The following is an 18,598-nucleotide window of genomic DNA, read 5'->3' on the forward strand; positions in this document are numbered from 1 at the left end:
GGCAAGCACTTCTTGAAGCAGCCTCACATGATGACTATTCACACTGTGTGTCTACAAAACACTGCTTCGTAACAAACAGCTTAAAGGTAGCAAGTCAACAACAGAGGAAAAGAAGAACAGAAGGACAAACAACCCTGACCTTAACTGGTGATTCCTTAGCACTATATTGCAAACGCTTCAAGCGCAGAATTTTACACTTATTCAATAGCATCAAAAACAAAATCATTACTCATGGATTGTATGTTATTTGGATTATTTTCGATTCTTTTGCATAAGTTGTTTATTATGTTGTTCCTTATGCTCAAAAATTCATGTGTGCTTATCAAAGTTCATCAAAAAACTGTACCTTCCAGCCACCGCAAAATGTAATGCAGAGTGATAAAATAAATCAATAGTACTATTTAAAAGACCTGGCAAAATAGGGTAAGACTGGTACATCATATCTCTTTTGCAAGCATGGTGACCTATTTTAATTTATTTTTAGAGACTGTGCTTTGTAGGAAACATTCAGGGAAATGTATTGTGCCCAGGAGATTACTTTTAAGCTTACTTTAACATCGGTAGAAATCATTCCCAATACTGGTAGAAGCAAAGAAATACCAGACAAAATAAAGGCTCGAAAGTTCAAACTGTCACAAGAATGGTAAACTCGATTTCTTGACATCCTGAACTAAACTCAAATTTCTTGAACTGTAACCAATTTCAATCCTTGCAATCCTGCACATTATTTCGAAACTACTGTTTTTGCTTTGCTCTATAGCATTTTTATCCAACTAAGCTGTATATTTGGTGGCATTTGGCGATACAAGGTGGTAATAAGCTGAGTGAAAATTTGCTCTGTCTGCACGACAGCGTTTCTTTATGCCCGTGACGGAGGCAGATCTTAATTGCAAAATTCAAAACACAACAGTGTGGACTATACAAACTAGTGCCAGCTTAGTTCGTGCCGCTTGAAAGCAACACGATCAACAAAACTTAGATTGCTGATGAACATGTCGAAATGGCTTCGTAGACTTGAGCCATATAAATTGCTCACTCCATTTCTACAAACAACATAATACAATACACTACACTTCACAAAGCTTCTTACCAACAATATTAAGCTTCAAAGGCAGCTGTAAATGTGTTTCGGAACATGCAGAAAGATCCGGCAAAACACCCTCACGATAAAAGTCACAATCGATAGCTTTCGAGCTTTCAACTGGCAAACACCGTCCCGTCCCCTAGTAAAATGATCTCAGAGGACACGATTACAACGCATTTTCATTGGAAGAAACAACAACACATACAATTGGTCAAAAGGTGTTAGACATGTCTGCCACGCAGGACGAAAGTGCAACGCTACACGACAGAACTTCGACAGAACATGACCGAACACGACAGAGCTCGACACAGGCATGACACAGGCTCAACGCTGGCAACTAACAGCGGCACATTACCTATCCAGAAAACACGTCATGTATTAACCCTTCACGATTCCCCATTATAAGTTGCCATCGCTCCAATATCGATCACTATCATAGTGGGCTTTTACGTATGGCGTTATATTCCCGCCAAAACTCAAACTTTTGTTTGCAACATTGCTACTTTGAATTATCGCTCGTTTTTACACTCGTGGTTCGAACATGCTGCATTCTTATTCAGTGCTCAATGTATGTATGTCTGTCTGTCTGTCTGTGTCTATGTATGAACAGTTTAACAGGGTATTGTGCTAATGTCCCCACAGATGGCATGACATTGTCCTCAAAACGTTACTCAGAGATTTAACAATGAAATGTTTCCTTGGTTTCACCTAACTGACATTTATGTAAACAGATAAAAAAGAAGCATCAGTGAATAGTGAAACTTTTGCCTGCTCAGTGGATGAAGCCAGTGAAAAAGGTACATTATAGACATCATAATGTGGTACATATAATGGTATAAGTTATATATAGCTTCTTTTAACAGGAATAAAACTAAATATCTATGTTGGTCTTGCTTCAGGTTTAGTAATTGGAATAGTTTTGTTGTACTGTTGCATCTATTGTGGTTAACAAGGATAAGAATTTGTTTGGTTTTGGCCTTTTCAACACACATTTGTTTCTTTGTTGAAAATAACCAATCTTTTTTCTTCAAGAATGGATTTGAAGTAGCTGGCATGTGGTAGGGGAGGGAAGTGTCTGTGTGAAAGGGTTGTGGATGCTTGCGAGTCACTTAATATTAACTAGTTATTTTTCGCGGTGTAAACAGATAAGAGTAACGTGTTGTGGATGCTTGTAAATCACTTATTCTTAACTCGAGCATTTTTATGTTAACAGATACAGAAGATGTGTCAGTGAATAGTGAAGCTTTTGTCTGTTCAGTGGAGGAAACAAGTGGTAAAGGTACATTGTATAATAATAGTGCATATAGTGGTAAGCTATTATTTTTACAGGCTTCGTGCTGGTCATATAAAACCTGGAAAGTCATGGAATTTGTTATTTCAATTTCCAGGCCTGGAAAGTCATAAAATTTAAATGAAGGTCATGGAAAGTCATGGTAAAACAATGTGCTTGGCCAAAAGGTATTTTAAAAATTGAAAAAATAACAGACGAATCTGAAAGAGGCTGTAATTTCAGTAGAAAAGGACACAAGCACACATTTTATTCATAATAATGCTGGAAAATACGTTAAATAAATGAGTTTTTGATACTTCTGCGAGAGCAGCTGCATAACTTAGGTCATGGAAAACTTGGAAAGGTCATGGAAAGTCATGGAATTTTAAAAGCTTCAAAGACTACAAACCCTGTTTTAATAGTAATTTAAAAAGTTGTACGTTGGTGTTTCTTGACTTTTTTTTGGTTCCCTATACTGTTTGCATCTATGTTGGTCGGCCTTAGTGTAGAACTCACATTAATTTTGTTGCGTTATCACGAGGGACCAATCTTTTTGTTTAAAGAATATATTTGAAGTGACAGAAGTAGCTGCAGTGTTTACGCCAGAGCGCGCCATTGCGGGAATCCCGCGTTACAATCAGAGATGGCCCCCAGAAAAACGAAAAAAGGGCCAATTTGGCCCTTTCCTTTTACAAGACTGCAGGCTTAACACAGGCATAATATTTTAAAAGCCATCCCAGGGTTGGAAATTGTGATCGATACGGTCGCCAATGCAACCAGCATTTCATCCTTGGCGACCAAAAATTCTGGTTTAGTCGCCATAGTGCGGCATAATGGCGACTACATTTCTCTGTGTTGACGATCAACAACGGTTATTTTGTCACACATTATGTCCTTATAGAAATCATATTGAAAGATCTTTGTTTCTAAAACATTCAACATGAGAAAAGAAGTCAATCCGTCCTTTTGCTTTGTTGTTTTGATTCTCTTACATCGGAAAACTTCCAAATGGCTGACCGAGTTTGAAATCGCCCTATAATGCATTGCAAACCCTTGATCATTGACTACGTCATGTAGGCCTAAGGATTGTTCTCTTGTAATGCACGGATCCTTCATACTGGTACCTGATTCAAAAGAAACTTTATTGAGTAGAAACCCTTCAAAAAGCACTTACTATTAAATTTTATCATAGATCCTAATAAACTGCTTTATTTTCCTTGGTACTCTGATGCATGTTTTCCTTCTGTAGCTTTCAGTTTATTGGCCCCTTTCCTAAAAAATTGGCCTCTAAAAAAGATCTTCAGGGGCCACTTTGGCCCTCAAGTAAAATTTTCTGGCTGAAACACTGTAGCTGGCCTTTTGTGAGAGAGGGAAACTTCCATGTGAATGTGTCATAAATGTTTTTTACTCATCTGTTTAATCAATTAACTCTTTTTAAACTTTTTTTATACTGTGAATAGGTAAACAAGAAAAGCTAGTTAATTATGAAGCTGTGGCATGCACAGCAAAGAATGCCAGTTGCAAAGGTACAGCACAAAATTTATTAACGATGTAATTCTTAGAACTTGAGTTGTTTAATGTTTGTGAATTAACATATGCGCTGGCCTGCCTTAATTGTGCTTGGAAAATGTGGTTGGTTCCCATGCTAATCTACAGTCAATAGAGAATTGGGAATTGGTCTGTTGAGTTGTTACAAAAACTTTAATTTTTGGAAGAAAATATTCCTCTATCTTTAATAGGATAATTTTGTGCAAAAATCACAGTTACAGTTTCATTATGGGGACAAGGTACAAGTCATGCATCTGCATTGTGGGGACATTGCACAGCAGTAGGTAGAGGTGAACAGTTTAACAAGGTATTGTGCTAATATCCCGCAATAGAGATGGCGCGACCTTGTCCCTGGAGAGTTACCGAAAGTAATCAGTATGAGATTTGCATTTAATTCATCTTCATGGACATTGTAATTTGGTTTGTTGAATGCTTTCTCTCCTTACTGAAAGTTTGTGAATGAGATGGTTTTAATAATGTGAAACGTACTTGGATCTTGTAAAATTTATTCTGACTTATAATCATCTCTCATGCATAATTCGAAGGTGAAAACGACTTTATTGTTGGTGTTGACTACTACTCCAAGGTTACACCAAACCTTTGCGGGGCTACGTTTACCAAATTTTCTTTTTTTTTTTTTTTTTTCAACAAAATTAGAGTTCATTACTTAAGGTAACATTTTCCAAAAAAGGAAAATGAAATATTAATATTACCCAAGTTATTCTTAATCGTTTCAATTTACAGCTGTTGCAAGGAAACGACCACATGATAGAAGCAGTGATAAAGAGAATGAAGATCTTGCGATCATGAACAAAAACTTCAGGAGAAAAACAAGGGCCATCATATTAGAAACAGACAGTCAAGAGGAGGAAAATGATAGTCCAAGTATTGGGGCAAATTGTGACTCTAGCGAGAGAAAACAGATTCAAAGTACTGAAATGAAAGATGAACAGGGTAAGGCTGGGGATTACCCTATATTTATTCTAATTTGTACTTGAGCCAAATTCATTAGTACATGTAAGACTAGTCGATACTAGATGGATGTCAACGAAAGCAGTTGTTTTACGCAGAGGTACGCATGTGAAAAAAAAATGATTCATTGGTTTTGTTATTACCTCTTATTGGTTAGAAAATAGTGTTGGTTCTTGTAACCACCTGTTGAGCACAGAAAAAGTAAAATTAATTGAGGTAAACCCTAGTGGCTCATATGGCCTGAGCTTAGTAAGAAAAGCAATAATTACCTCAAAGCTTATTAAACGGCTACTCTTTAGATACAGGCACTGCTCATCTCAGAAGTATACGTACAATTTATAGCTGTTGCAAGGAAACGATCCCATGATAGACGCAGTGACGAAGAGAAAACATCTTTGCCAGGATCTAAAGACGTCACATTAGAGAAGGAGAGTAGAAAGGATCAACATGCCGATACAAGTGGAAAGCGAGAGGTTAAAACAGAAGAAGACGAAGAAGGTAAAGCTGTCATTGCCTTACTGGTTGTTAGGCTCTAAAAAGTTCATTTTAGGTATTTTTTATTGGAGTGATCGAGGTCTGTACAGTAAAATATGGACAATGGACGGGAAATACGAAGATCCGTATTTTACAGTATGGACCGAGAAAACGAGGCTAATAAGATATTTATTATCTCTCTCAAATAAGTACACCCAATTTCGTGGGCCGTATTGTAGAATACGGCTTGCACAATTTACCGCACTGTTTTCAGTAGGGATAAAATAGATTAACTGATCCAGGCTTCTCGATTCTGGAGACACCATAACAAGAGTTATGTGACTTGATGGTAGTAATAGGTGTTTGGTTTGGAAAATCTCCGAGAATACCACCATTTCTTTCTTAATGACTTGGAGTAATAAGTTAAGAAACTATCTTATGGAATGTGTAATCGAACTGTACTGTGCCTTGGATGAAGATATTTGTAACAATCAGTACTCTATTAACAATCTCAACGCAAATCGTAGCGTACTTTATTGCGTTTCTCTCATTAGCGTACTTTCGTTGTTTTGCAGTTGTTATTTCCTGTTCAAAGAAGGGCGAGAACAATGCTAGGATATATGACAAAAGACATTCTTGCTTTTATTGTGACAAGATGTGTGCAAAAATTGCTCGGCATTATGAACATCACCACAAAGACGAGGCAGAGGTAGCTGAAACATTTGCTTATCCACGAGGCTCAAAAGATCATAAAAAAGCCCTTGAAAAGTTGCGACTGCGAGGCAATTTTCATCATAACTTGCGTGTATTAGAACGTAAAAAAGAACAGCTCATTGTCATGAGAAGACCAGGAGAAGAAGAGGACTGTTGTCAAGATGATTATCTACCTTACATTCACTGTCTGGGCTTTGTAAAGAGAAAGGATCTTTGGAGGCATAATAAAGCGTGCAATTTCAAGAGCGGTGATGAGGATGATAAGAATGACAAGGACGATAATGATTACATGAAATGCCAAAAACTTCAGACTAAAAGCAAGTTATTGATTTTACCGTCATTATGCCCCGGAAAGGGCTCACCCTACCAAGAATTTTTAGCTTCCATGAAGTCAGACCAAATAACTCTTGTCGCTCGAAATGATTCCGTTATATCTGCTCTTGGCACCATGATGGTGGAAAAGGTAGGAACTAGCAGATGTCATGACATTTCGCAAAACATGCGAAACCTTGCACGTCTGCTAATGTCATTGAGAGAAGCAGAAAACACTGCAAATGCCCAGCTGTTGCAGTTCCTTCGTCCTGACAAGTTTGACGTCGTTGTGCAATGTGTCATGGACATTTCCAAGTTTGATGTAAAGATGGGTGAAAGTCGCGTCGGTACACCATCTTTAGCGTTGCATTTTGGTTACTCGTTGAAGAAATGCGTCAGGAATTGTCCGTGGAAAAGCACTCCGTGAGAAAGACAGAGGTCTCCTCGAAGATGTTGAGCATTTTGAGAAACTCATTGAAGCTGAGTGGAATTACCGTATCAGCCATCATTCCATGACAACACTGAATGACAGGAGGCATAATCAGCCAAACCTTCTCCCTGTTACAAGTGATCTTCGAACGTTAAAGGAATACATTACCTTAAAGATCGTTTCACTCAGTTCACAGTTGCAATACGCAAGTATACCAGATGTACGCACCTGGCGAGAACTAAGTAAAATGGTGCTGAACAGGCTGATACTCTTCAACAAACGGAGAGGGGGAGAAGCTGCAAGACTTGAAGTTGAAACCTACACCAATCGCCCTGATTGGCAGAAAAGTATAAGTCAAGATGTTGCATCTCTAAGTGACATAGAACAGCAGCTATTTAGGAGGTATTGTATTAAAAATACTCGACTCAACAAGTCGATGATAACTAACATCAAAGAGTAATCAACGGTAATCACTGACTAATCAGCTTATCAGTCATTGAGGACCATGAAATGATAAGTAACTAAATCGACGACTAGTTGAAAATGGAAAAAAAATTGTGGCTTACTGGTTCATCCATGCCATGGATAACTCGGCTATTCAGCTATCAAAAGGTTCATACTCATGCTATTACTTAGTTGCATGTACAATGGAATCTCTATTTCACAAAACTCGCTATAACAAAGTCCCGGGTGTGACGAATGATATTCTTCTACCCGGTAATAATAAAACATATGAAAGAGAACCCCGATATTACTCAACTCTGTTTAGCGAACATATTTTCACAGCTCTTTGGCCGTTGCTTACATCAAGGTGTCCACTGTAGCAGTTATACTGACTTTTTTCCAATCTTATTGACAGAAACAGGTACACACGTGCTTTTTTTGTCATGCTTATGCTGAATTTGTGTCAAGTGAAAGACATACAAATTACTAACGGTATTCTTAGGCATTCACCCGTGCATAAAAAAAGTAAAGCCTTGGAGCCGACTGGCTCGTTGCTGTCGGAACTTATCCCGGTTTCTGTAGCATGAAGCGGCTAGGAGTATTTCTACTCTCCCTGGGCGAGATGTTAGTCCATCGCATGTCCCTCCCCCGCAATTTGTTCCGTTTCACCAACAATTCGCCGGTACCCATTCATACTCCTAGGTGGAGAGAGGCACTGTGAGAGTTTAGTGTCTTGCCCAAGAACACAACACAGTATCCCCAGCCAGGGCTCGAGCCTGGACCGCTCGATTCGGGGACAACACATATTGTGTATTACAGACAAACTAGCTTCGAAGAGGCATAAATGGTGTTAGTCGTATAGTTGCTTATTAATTTCTATCTTTTGTTTTCAAAATGATTCGGACATCATGGCAGCTGAGGAAGCGAAATTAAACCTTAGTACCTCATTTCTAGTTGACTGACTGACTGACTGATTGATTGATTGATTGATTGATTGATTGATTGATTGATTGATTGATTGATTGATTGATTGATTGATTTTTATTGTTTTCTTGTTGTACATTTTAAACCCAGGTTGGATATGGTAGAAATTAAAGGAAAAAGGGGTCGAAAGGTCCCCATTCTCCTAACAAAGGAGGTTAAAAAAGCAATTTATGTTTTAGTAGAGAAGCGGAGTGAAGTAAGCATTAATCCAGAAAATCCCTACCTGTTTGCGGCAACTGGCAACGGTCGTTAGGTCATCTACGGCCTTGGGAATGACTGAGAAAAGTCGCCACGTGTGAGGAATTGACCTTGGAAAAACCAGAAGCTGTGACCAGCACCAGACTTCGAAAATATATTGCCACAGTATCACAGATTTTAGATCTGCAAGAGAATGAACTTGACTGGCTTGCTCGCCACCTTGGTCATGATATTAGGGTCCACAGAGAACATTATCGATTACACGATTCAACCATAGAACTTGCGAAGGTTGGCAAGTTCCTCTACACTGTGGACGAGGGAAAAACCACACAATGGGCCGGAAAATCACTCGACGAAATTGACCTGAACAGTGGTCTAGTTGAAGGTAAGTTTAAGGCGATCGAAATACCAGCATGGAAGTAAATCAAACATAGATGGTTTAAAATCCCTTCAAATTATTAGGAAGCATTTGGTGACGTATGTAGTATTTTGTCGAAGAGTTGAGATAATCAAATTTGGTGGTGACTGCAATATCATAATGGAATACATGAAACGCGTGTAGTTCATTTATTAAAAGCTGAAAAAAATCCTACTACAAAAATGTAAATTATACACAGTTTTAGTGGGCTTGTAAAAGTTGTGTAGAATTGCGATATTGAATGGTGTGACAAGCACTTTATGAATGAAAGGCTAATGGGCAAGGTTGTAAATTACTTTCATTGCAGTAGCTTTATTTAGTATTTGCCTTCCTTTTGAGTCGTCTCCTTGCCTCTTCCGCCACTAGCAACTTAACTTATTCCATTGTTGTTCTCTTTATAGATGACAGGGAGCTGGATCAGAAGAAGATAGTGAAAGTGATAGTGATGCTGAGCTACCGAGTCCGAGTGTCCCAGTGCAACAAAGGGGAGTGGTAAGTTTATTAACACGTCTGTGTTTTCAGGTTTTTATGTGTTAACTTTTAGGTTTTAAATTACACAATGTTACACTTCGTCGTTTGCTGAAAGACTAGAGTTATGATGAGCAACTCTTTTGAAGAAATTTTATATACCTACTGATCTTCTTTACTTCACCTTGTTTAGTGTTGCTTCTTTTACAATGTTTTTTGCTCTTCGAACAGGAGGGAACAAGTAGCTCAAAGGGATCGCCATCAGGATTAACTGGTATGATTATTAACATTTCTCATTTGACTTACTGTCACACGCTGACTTTTGTGGTTCATGGTATTTTCCCCTGGTCTTCCAATTTTGATGCAAATTAGTCAGAATTTAAGGGTAAGGGTAATGTTTAATGACTGTAAGCGTCATGACCTTTATTACGTAGTTTAAGTTAGTTTATTGTATGCTCCTGTGTATAAACAGGCCAAATATTTGTTTTAAATAAACACGTAAGCCTTTTGTTGTTTGGCAAAGAAATTCTCAGTTCCCATGACCATGCAGGTACTCCGAATTGAATTTATTATCTCGTAATCTTTTTAACAGCTAAGACCAAAAAGACCACACAAGATAAAGAAGCCGTAACAAAAGAGAAGAACGGTACGTAGCTAAAACTGATGTGTTGTTTTAAATATACGCGTAAGCATTTTGTTCTTACAGCTCTGTGCTTTTCCCCTCGGGCCACAAAAACCAGTCAGCAATTATAATTCTCTTTTTTTTTTCTAAGTATATCTTAATTATAAACACGGAAATCGTTAAAAAGGATTTTCTTTTGAAATCTACAAGTTAACAGTCCTTACTCTATTGTTAAGATGCATGTAACGTGAAAAGAAATCATCCTTTTTTGTTGCCGTACTAGTGGAAGCACAAATGTGACACTGTATCTATTGTTATACCCAGGTCCTACTGCTGCCTTAGCAAAGAAAAAGGGTTATAGGCCTGGACAAAGGAAGAAAAACATGCAGTTTTCAAGTACCTTTGAGCCTTCGTCAAAAACGAGAAACTACCAGGAAAACGTGACTGTGAGAACTGTATGAAACAAAGTGAAGGAGTGCTTGTCAATAGAGACTGCACAGCTGTGAAAAACTGTGTGAAGAATATTATTTAACGAGCAAAAGTGTTGCAAGAAATAAACACCTAAACTTAATCGGAAATACTGTTTTCAGTAAATTATTTACATTTGGCTAGGTGGGGCCACGTTTTGATATTCTTAATGAGTTAGGTCTGGATCTGTAAGTGTAAAATAAGAGGCATCGCCTCTTTGTCATCACTGGTGACCTTAAGTTGTGAAACATTAGTTATCTTTGTTCATATTAGATTCGACTGAGTTCCTTTTATAGTTACTGTCCGAGTTATTCGTTAAACCTAGATTAAACTTACTGATTTCCGATAATCACAGTCATTTCATTAATGTGAACTTGAAGCAAAAAAACGTGAATGTAAAAAGTGTAGGAGTGTTGCTGTGAAAAATTGCTTAAAGAATATTATTTGACAACCAAAAGACTAGACTTAATCGGAACTCGTTACGCTTCCTGTGAGTTACATTCGACTAATTAAGGCGAGCTTTAAAGAGGAAAAATACGTGCTAGTCAACAGCGATTGGACGTCTGTGAAAAATTGTGTGCAGAATATTATTTCGCAAGCAAAATTATTGCAAGAAAAAACCATCTAAACTTAATTGGAACTTGTTACGTTTCAACTTATTTAGGAGGCCTTTTCACATGAAAAACAAGAGCTAGCAAACAGAGATTGGATTTTTGTGAAAAATTGTGCAAAGAATATTATTTCGCAAGCAAAATTATTCGTATAGGTAATCGCATGGGGCCGAGTAAAATTAAGGATTAATATCACGCGTGTTTTCAGAAGTTGCTGAAATTGCCCGAGTCGCGCACGACTCGGGCAATTTCAGCAACTTCTGAAAACACGCGAGATATTAATCCTTAATTGTACTCGGCCCCATGCGATTACCTATCCTGAGAGTAACATTCCACTGATCGAGGCGAGCTTTAAAGAAGGAAAAAGTGCTGGTCATCAGAGATGAGACAGCTGTGAAAAATTGTGCAAAGAATATTATTTCACAAGCAAAATTATTGCAATTAAAAAAAACCCCTAAACTTAATCGAAACTTGTTACTTTTCCTGTAAGTTACATTCGACTAATTGAGGCGAGCTTTTAAGAGGGAAAGTAAGTGCTGGTCAACAGAGATAGGGCAGTTGCAAAACATTGTTTTTAGAATATTATTTCAGGACCAAGAGTATTACAGGAAAAAAAAACACCTAAACTTTAAGTGCCACTAACCCCCCCCCCCCCCAAAAAAAATTTTTCCTTTAATAAAATCTACTAGTTTCCCTGATTATTTCAGCCAAAAAATTATCTCGATTGATAAAATCCCTGCGTTTCTAAAGACGTTCAAACATGTAATTTCTATGTTCCACTAGAGATAGAGAAGAATATACAGGCCATGAAAATCTCTAGGTTTTTACAGTAGCGACGAACTCGAGATCGAAGAAATCCTTAATGGCTCCCCGGCTTTAGCTTCGCACAGATCAGCCCACTTCTTTGGTCTTTTTCTCGTTTCTGGTAGAGTGTCATCGAGATAGAGGTATTGATTGAAGAGGAATACTCTATTCTACGCATCCTGCATTGCTACAGCCTCAAACAACACATCTTCCTTGCATTCTGCAACGATTTTGACACACTATCGCATGTTCGCATACATTCTTCTCAGAAACAAAATATTGTTATTCCCGAAGTGACGTCAGAAGCCAACTCGTTCCATTCTCCGCTATTCCTCGGTCGTGAACATAGAAAAGGGCAAATTTACAAACTTTAAAAATTCGTAGAAAATTAACGAAAATAGCTACAACAATACTTTTTTCACCGTGTTGATCAGGAGAGAAAGAAATTTATGTTAGCGAAAAAAAAATTTGGGGGTTAGTGGCGCTTTAATCGGAACTTGTTACGCTTCCCGTGAGTTGCATTCGGCTAATTGAGGCAAGCTTTTAAGAGGGAAAATAAATGTTGGTCATCAGAGATTGGACAGTCGTGAAAAATGCGTGGAGAATATTATTTCACAAGCAAAATTATTGCAAGAAAAAAACACCTAGTTTAAATCGTTACTTGTTCCTTTTCTTGAGAGTTACATTCGGCTAATCGAGGAGAGCCTTTAAGAAGGAAGACGTTAAAGGTCTTGCCAATAGACATCGGACAAAGCGTGAAAAAGACGAGACCGAAGAAAGTAATTATTGTCGTGTATACCATGTTTTCTTTGATTACGCACTTTCCTTTTTCACTTCTCTTGTTGCCGACTAATTTCACATAACTAAAACTGAAATAGAGCCGAAATATTATTTTATCTTGTACATCTTGTTTAATCTTGCATTAAATCAAGACTTGCATGGTTTTACGAAATGATTACTTTCCTCGGTCTCCTCTTAATGTTTTACTAGAGATTGTCGGATGGTTGTGGATTTTAGAGATTGGGTAGTTGTGAAGAATTCGCATAAAGTATTATTTCAGAAGCGAAACTGTTCCAAGAAAAGAAAGCCTAAACTTGATCGGAACTTGTTAAGGCGAGCTTTACTTGTTGAGGCGAGCTTTTAAGAGGAAAAATAAATGCTAGTCATCAGAGATTGGACAGTTGCGACCAGTTAAAAAGATACCGCTAAGTTGGGCCACCTTTTTAAAAGGAAGAATTATTATAAATAATAATTTGGGGTTGGATCTGTAAGCGTACAATAAAAGGAGTGGTTGTTAGTGCTTTTGTTAACCTTTAGTTTTGATAAGTAAGTTAAATTTGTTCAGATTAGATTTAAATGAGTTCCTGTGTAATTAGTCGCTGAGTTATAGTTATAACCTTGGTAACGTGATTCACCATAACCATAGCACATTAAACGAAGTTGAAGACTTAAGTTTGCGTGTTGTTGCTTCTGAAATTATAAAACAATCCTGTTTCCATTTCTATGAGCCTTCCTAGAGGAAAATGATTCACGAATGTATGGTTTTCTTTCAAACTTGGGCTATTGGTTGTTTACCCTGAGGGAGCGTGAGTCCACCGTACATTCTTTTTATAGAACGGTATTGATCGTTACATTCAAATTAAGATAACAAAAACATTGAATAGGTCACATTACTTGTTTACGAGAAAGGGGCGATTTTTCTCTCTCCCAAATCAAGCTGTCTATAGAAACCACCGTTTTATTTGTGTGCGCGCGCTAATTATTCAAAATCGCCTCAGTTTATAAGGTTGAGCATGCATGATAGCGAAAATTATCAAGACCGACTGTCCGGCTTCATTTGATATCATACCGAAGTGTTGGTAATTTCGCTATTTTGCGAAACCGAGTCCAATAATTGTTTTTGTTGTCCTTTTTAAAACTAATCGCTGTTTGGGCTCAACTTTGTAGCGTTAGCTTTTTCTTTCACGGATTGTAGAGTATGATGTTTTTCCGTTGCTGCGAATAAAGCAACGTCAATTTGATGCCAGCGTATCTCAGTCAGAGAATTGAGACAAAAAAGGCAAAGTGAAGAAATATATTTTGTAACGTTTCGCTAATTACACTGGAGTATGTTCACTATGTATGGTTCGTGTTAACTGTAGAAGTATTTTAGGCGTGAATCCCTAAGGGGCTAGTAGGCTATTTAAGAATTTGTAAGTTATGCAAGAGCCACTCGAAGGCATCTCTTTCAACTTTGCTTTTGTTGTTATGTCGTCGGATACTGAACGAGCGAGCGTTCCCGCTTCGATCGCGCAATCCTTCACTGAGGGAGATCCTGTTCATAAGACTGCTTCACGAACATTGTTTCCTCGTCTTTTGGACGTTACGGTTGATCAGAGGTTCGCTGCATTCAAACGCGATCTCGACGAGAAACAAGCCGCCACTCAGTCTCAACTGTAGAAGCTAAAAACGGTATCCAAGGCTTCGAGTTCTTTTAACTCTAAAGTACAATACGAGTCTAGCAACTCTCTGCTTGATGCAACAGACGGGACCATCAAGACCATCTCAAAAGGAAACCTTTCAGCAGCCAAGTTATTTCGTTCCGTGGACAAGAACCCCGCTGTTTGGGCAGCAGTGCAAGTACGAGTCGGACGAACTCGCCGAAGATTCAGAGGAAGAGAAAAAGCTCTGATCAGCCGAAAGACGAGCGCCAGCTAAGATCCGGGAGAAAAAGCGGAAAAATGCGTCTAGCTGGCCAACTCCCGCTCGCTACCCGCTCTACATCCAGTGAAGCTCCATCTACTCATGGTCTATCCACTGGCAATTATTTTTCTTCTGATCAGCCTTTTTGTTTTTTCGCATGCAGTCCTTTCGTGGACGTCAGCCTCAACTAGCAGACAAGTGTTTCAGCTGCGGCCAAATAAGCCTCTGAGCAAATCCATCTTCCTGCCCAAGCCGTTTTAGAGGAGCCGCTGCAACCCCTCTAAGCAGTAAAAATACATACTTATGGGAAATACCAAGCTGCATTGAAGAGAATGGGATAAGATGAGTATATAATTTATTCAATATAATAAAATGATTGGGAGACTTTGACCCAGTTGAACTTATTGATAATTTTGTTGAACCATGTGATTCAAGGTTTTTTGGAAGTCTTGGAAAGACAATTTACTCTAAGGGGCTGAACAATTTCTGTAGCTGTTCATTTATCGTTCGCGTAAATTTTGGATATGTCAACTGCGTCCATTACTTTTGACTTTGTCATGACAACCATAAACTTCATATAGGTTTGGACAAAAATCAACTTTTTCGACATACTTGTGTATTTTTTTTTCAGCTTTGTTCATCATTTTGCTGAATTTTACCAAATTGTACATTTCATAAGCATTTTGGCTTCATAAGCGTTCTAGATTATTTTTTGACTTTTTTAAGAAAATAGTAAAATCCAAGATGACGGATCCAAGATGGCGAGTCAAATGACGTCATGCTACTTCACAGCCAAAAATTATGTCATTATTTTATAGAGCAAGCTCAGGGCTTTCTATTTAATGAATGTAAATTTATTTTCTGTGCCTTAATAGAACGAAAACCCAAGGAGGGGGTTTCATCCCCCTTATACCACGATGGGGGCATTAGTCCGAGGGTTAACGATTGTATTAGCCCTGATGACTGAATGAATGAATAAAAGACTGATTATTAGGACGGAACGCATTATATCTAAGTTAAAGGCAACCTTAAGGTTAATGTAGAGTTTTGAAATCATATAAGTGCTTCTTGCTTTATTCGCGATACTATTTTTGTGGGGTATCAGATTCTCTTTATTTACATTCTACCCTCAGCTCAGTTTTCTAATAATCGCTCAGCCATCCAGTCCAGTATAGTGATTTGTCGAGTAGGCTATTTCTGATCTTCTGGACACAGGTTCAGTGGTCGAGTGTGCGTGTGCTCCTGCTGTGGTTAACCCGTTGTCAGTTTCCATACAGTTAGAGTTCTGGAAGAATAATGTTTCTTATCTCAGTTCCAGTGTTTTGCAGACGTTGCTCGCAGACTATCTCGTATTGTATACTCGGATGTTAGCGCTATTGGATTGGCTGCTTTCATTGCCATTGGTAGCATGCCTGTTTTCGCGCAAAAACTGAGATTCTATGTAGACGAATACCAGATCGAGTACCACGTGGAGAGAACTCCACTGTGTTTGTTTTGCTTTGAAAAGTTTGCACATCTTCTTTCAGGGTGCTCTGTTAAGTGGTTTACTGACAACCAAACTGTACCTTTGATCGTCGATTCTGGTAGTATGAAACTGTGTTCGCTTCAACTCGCCGGTGATATATTTGATACCGCCAAAGAAAGTAATATCAAAATCGAGGCTGAGTTGATACCTCGTTCAGCTGATTACTTATGCAAGATCGTCGATTGATGACTGGTCGGTTAAAGATAGCTATTTTCATGAAGTAACCTCTTATTGGGGTCCCTGTTCAATTGATTACTTTCCCAGTTAAAAAAAAAAAAATTCAAGTTTTCCCAGTTTCTATTCGAATATTCCCTAGCATTTAGTTGGGTAGGAGAAACCTGTTGGCTGGTGCCACCTGCTTCGTTAAAAATGTCATCCGCCACATATGTTTTTGTCAATAAAACTGGTTACTCTTTATTGGCCTTTCAGCTCCCTTTTGGCCCTTTTTGGTGAATCGTAGGTGGGGTTTCAGATCTTTTGTTATTGATTTTCTCTTCGTTGAGAACGGTAAAGATGTTTATCTCCATGGGACAAATAACGGTTCCCTTTTGGCTCGGAGAATTTTAGTTGCTTGTCGGGGCTGTACAGTACAGTATCCAGTAGAACCTGTCTATGGAGAAGTCATGCTGCGCGGTCATGATTACGCTGTTTTAGGCCGTTGGGCCATGTCATCTTTGTGCGGGACTGCCCGTTTATCATGTGTTGATCTTAGGTGATTGCACTGTTTTAGGCCATTGGGCCATGCCATTTTTGTACGGGACTGCCCGTTTATCATGTGTTGATCTTAGGTGATTGCACTGTTTTAGGCCATTGGGCCATGTCATTTTTGTACGGGACTGCCCGTTTATCATGTGTTGATCTTAGGTGATTGCACTGTTCTAGGCCGTTGGACCATGTCATCTTTGTGCGGGACTGCCCGTTTATCACGTGTTGATCTTAGGTGATTACACTGTTTAAGGCCGTTGAGCCATGCCGTTTTTGTGCAGGACTGCCAGTATATAGTGTGCTGAATGCAAGATTTAGGCCTCTGGGCCTTCCTTATGTTCTGATCTGCGTGTTGTTGCTTTTTTGTTTTTTCTAATTGTTCTCACTTTTTTTTTGTTATCTTTCAAGTCTACAAAGTGGATGTGTGTTTACTTCAAAGGTTGCCCACTCAAGAGATCCAGACGGCTTCGCAAGTCAACGGAAGGTCTTCCCTTGCGTTCCTCTAAAGCAAAGACCCCTTCAACAACAGAGCGTTATTCAAGTGACTTTCAAACATTTAGAGAATGGTCTTCGCGCTTTGAGGAAGTCGCTTGTTTGCCGTCTGATGAGACGTCATTTGCTCCTTATTTGGAGTATTTTGCTGCAGCAGAGTTCCCTCTACTCCACACTTGAGTCTGTCTGTTATGGCATAAATTGGGCACACCATCGGTATGGCTTTCCGATTTGTGATTTGACTTGTGATACAAATGTTCTCGAGGCGGCTAAAATTGAGCTTGCAAAACCTGTTTCCATAAAAAGGGGGGCGCTGTTACTCCCGAGATGATTTTGAGGATATATAATAGGCTTGCGCGCCCCAAGGCTAATCCCTCTAATCATCGCTTAGCTGCAATTTGCGTGACTGCCTAATCGGCTTTTCTCCGCGTCAACGAGTTAGCTAGCCTTCGCTGTTGTGACGTTAGTTTTTGCGATGAATTTGTCAGAATTTATACATGTGAGAGCAAAACAGATGTTTATTATATGTAATTTTTAGTTTTAATTTTATGAATTTATTTTCTTCAAAGATAGAGCATATTTTGCTCTCAAAAAATTTGTAGTAAAATAAAGTTTTAGACTTGGCATGCGTTTGCGGAACTAGGACATCTTATACACTTGTTTGATCTACATAGCTTAAGAACAGGGGCCGCTAAGGAGCAGACATCAACAATCTACACTCTTTATGTCACGGCAGATGGGAGACTGATCGAGCCAAGGACGACTAGCTACGGCTATATTACGATAAGTTAGAATCTTTACTTTCAGTTTCTTGAAGTTTGCACACTTAGATTCCTTTGTTCTCTTTCTTTATTTTCGAAAGCGGGCATCAATAAACGAGATGCCCGCCCCTGATGCTGTGTTTGTGTTTATTAAGATTAGTTACAAAATATTTTATAATCGTTTCAGGGTGATTAGAGTATAAATATATTTTGTAACGTTTCGCTAATTACACTGGAGTATGTTCACTATGTATGATTCGTGTTAACTGTAGAAGTATTTTAGGCGTGAATCCCTAAGGGGCTAGTAGGCTATTTAAGAATTTGTAAGTTATGCAAGAGCCACTCGAAGGCATCTCTTTCAACTTTGCTTTTTAATTTTTCTGTTTATTGACTGCTGTATTTTCTTTATGATGATGTAACGCTCGCTGTATCCTGCATCAATAAACGAGATGCCCGCCCCTGATGCTGTGTTTGTGTTTATTAAGATTAGTTACAAAATATTTTATAATCGTTTCAGGGTGATTAGAGTATAATGGTGGTGTTCCTGCGCAACTGTTACATAACCGTCGGTCATCACAGTGAAGCATTGAGTGTTTATGACATTATAACGAA

General features: G+C 38.6%; 2 protein-coding genes and 1 long non-coding RNA gene across 3 annotated transcripts in view; 2 read left to right on the top strand and 1 right to left on the bottom strand.

Moving 5' to 3' along the window:
* Positions 1–1,416, bottom strand: part of LOC149116696 (uncharacterized) — a 13,945-nt gene extending 12,529 nt beyond the window's left edge. The window contains exon 1 of the long non-coding RNA XR_016205450.1: positions 1,091–1,416. This is a non-coding gene — a long non-coding RNA (uncharacterized LOC149116696). The remainder of the gene's footprint in view (positions 1–1,090) is intronic.
* LOC110040732 (uncharacterized) overlaps positions 1–7,547 on the top strand; it is an 8,733-nt gene extending 1,186 nt beyond the window's left edge. The window contains exons 2-7 of the mRNA XM_089282461.1: positions 1,816–1,881; positions 2,298–2,363; positions 3,815–3,880; positions 4,647–4,856; positions 5,217–5,372; positions 5,924–7,547. Coding sequence (XP_089138587.1) covers positions 4,709–4,856; positions 5,217–5,372; positions 5,924–6,801 — 1,182 coding nt within the window. The 5' untranslated portion in view covers positions 1,816–1,881; positions 2,298–2,363; positions 3,815–3,880; positions 4,647–4,708 and the 3' untranslated portion in view covers positions 6,802–7,547. The remainder of the gene's footprint in view (positions 1–1,815; positions 1,882–2,297; positions 2,364–3,814; positions 3,881–4,646; positions 4,857–5,216; positions 5,373–5,923) is intronic.
* LOC110040733 (uncharacterized) lies at positions 6,887–10,516 on the top strand. The gene is made up of 7 exons (XM_089280136.1): positions 6,887–7,206; positions 7,664–7,669; positions 8,508–8,815; positions 9,250–9,340; positions 9,548–9,590; positions 9,909–9,962; positions 10,263–10,516. Exons 1-5 carry the CDS (start codon positions 6,887–6,889, stop codon positions 9,585–9,587), a joined length of 765 nt encoding a protein of 254 aa, XP_089136262.1. The 3' UTR covers positions 9,588–9,590; positions 9,909–9,962; positions 10,263–10,516.
* Positions 10,517–18,598: the final 8,082 nt, after the last annotated feature.

This window comes from Orbicella faveolata, unplaced genomic scaffold, assembly GCF_042242905.1.
Source record: "Orbicella faveolata isolate gen_17 unplaced genomic scaffold, um_ofav_v1 contig_12, whole genome shotgun sequence".
NCBI classification, from domain to species: Eukaryota; Metazoa; Cnidaria; class Anthozoa; order Scleractinia; family Merulinidae; genus Orbicella; species Orbicella faveolata.

Excerpts from the sequence above, each read along its gene's own strand:
- LOC110040733 (XM_089280136.1), top strand. The coding sequence starts at position 6,887 with ATGACAACACTGAATGACAGGAGGCATAATCAGCCAAACCTTCTCCCT. Across the intron at positions 8,816-9,249 it reads GAACAGTGGTCTAGTTGAAG|ATGACAGGGAGCTGGATCAG; the intron begins GTAAGTTTAAGG and ends TTCTCTTTATAG. Across the intron at positions 9,341-9,547 it reads CAGTGCAACAAAGGGGAGTG|GAGGGAACAAGTAGCTCAAA; the intron begins GTAAGTTTATTA and ends CTCTTCGAACAG.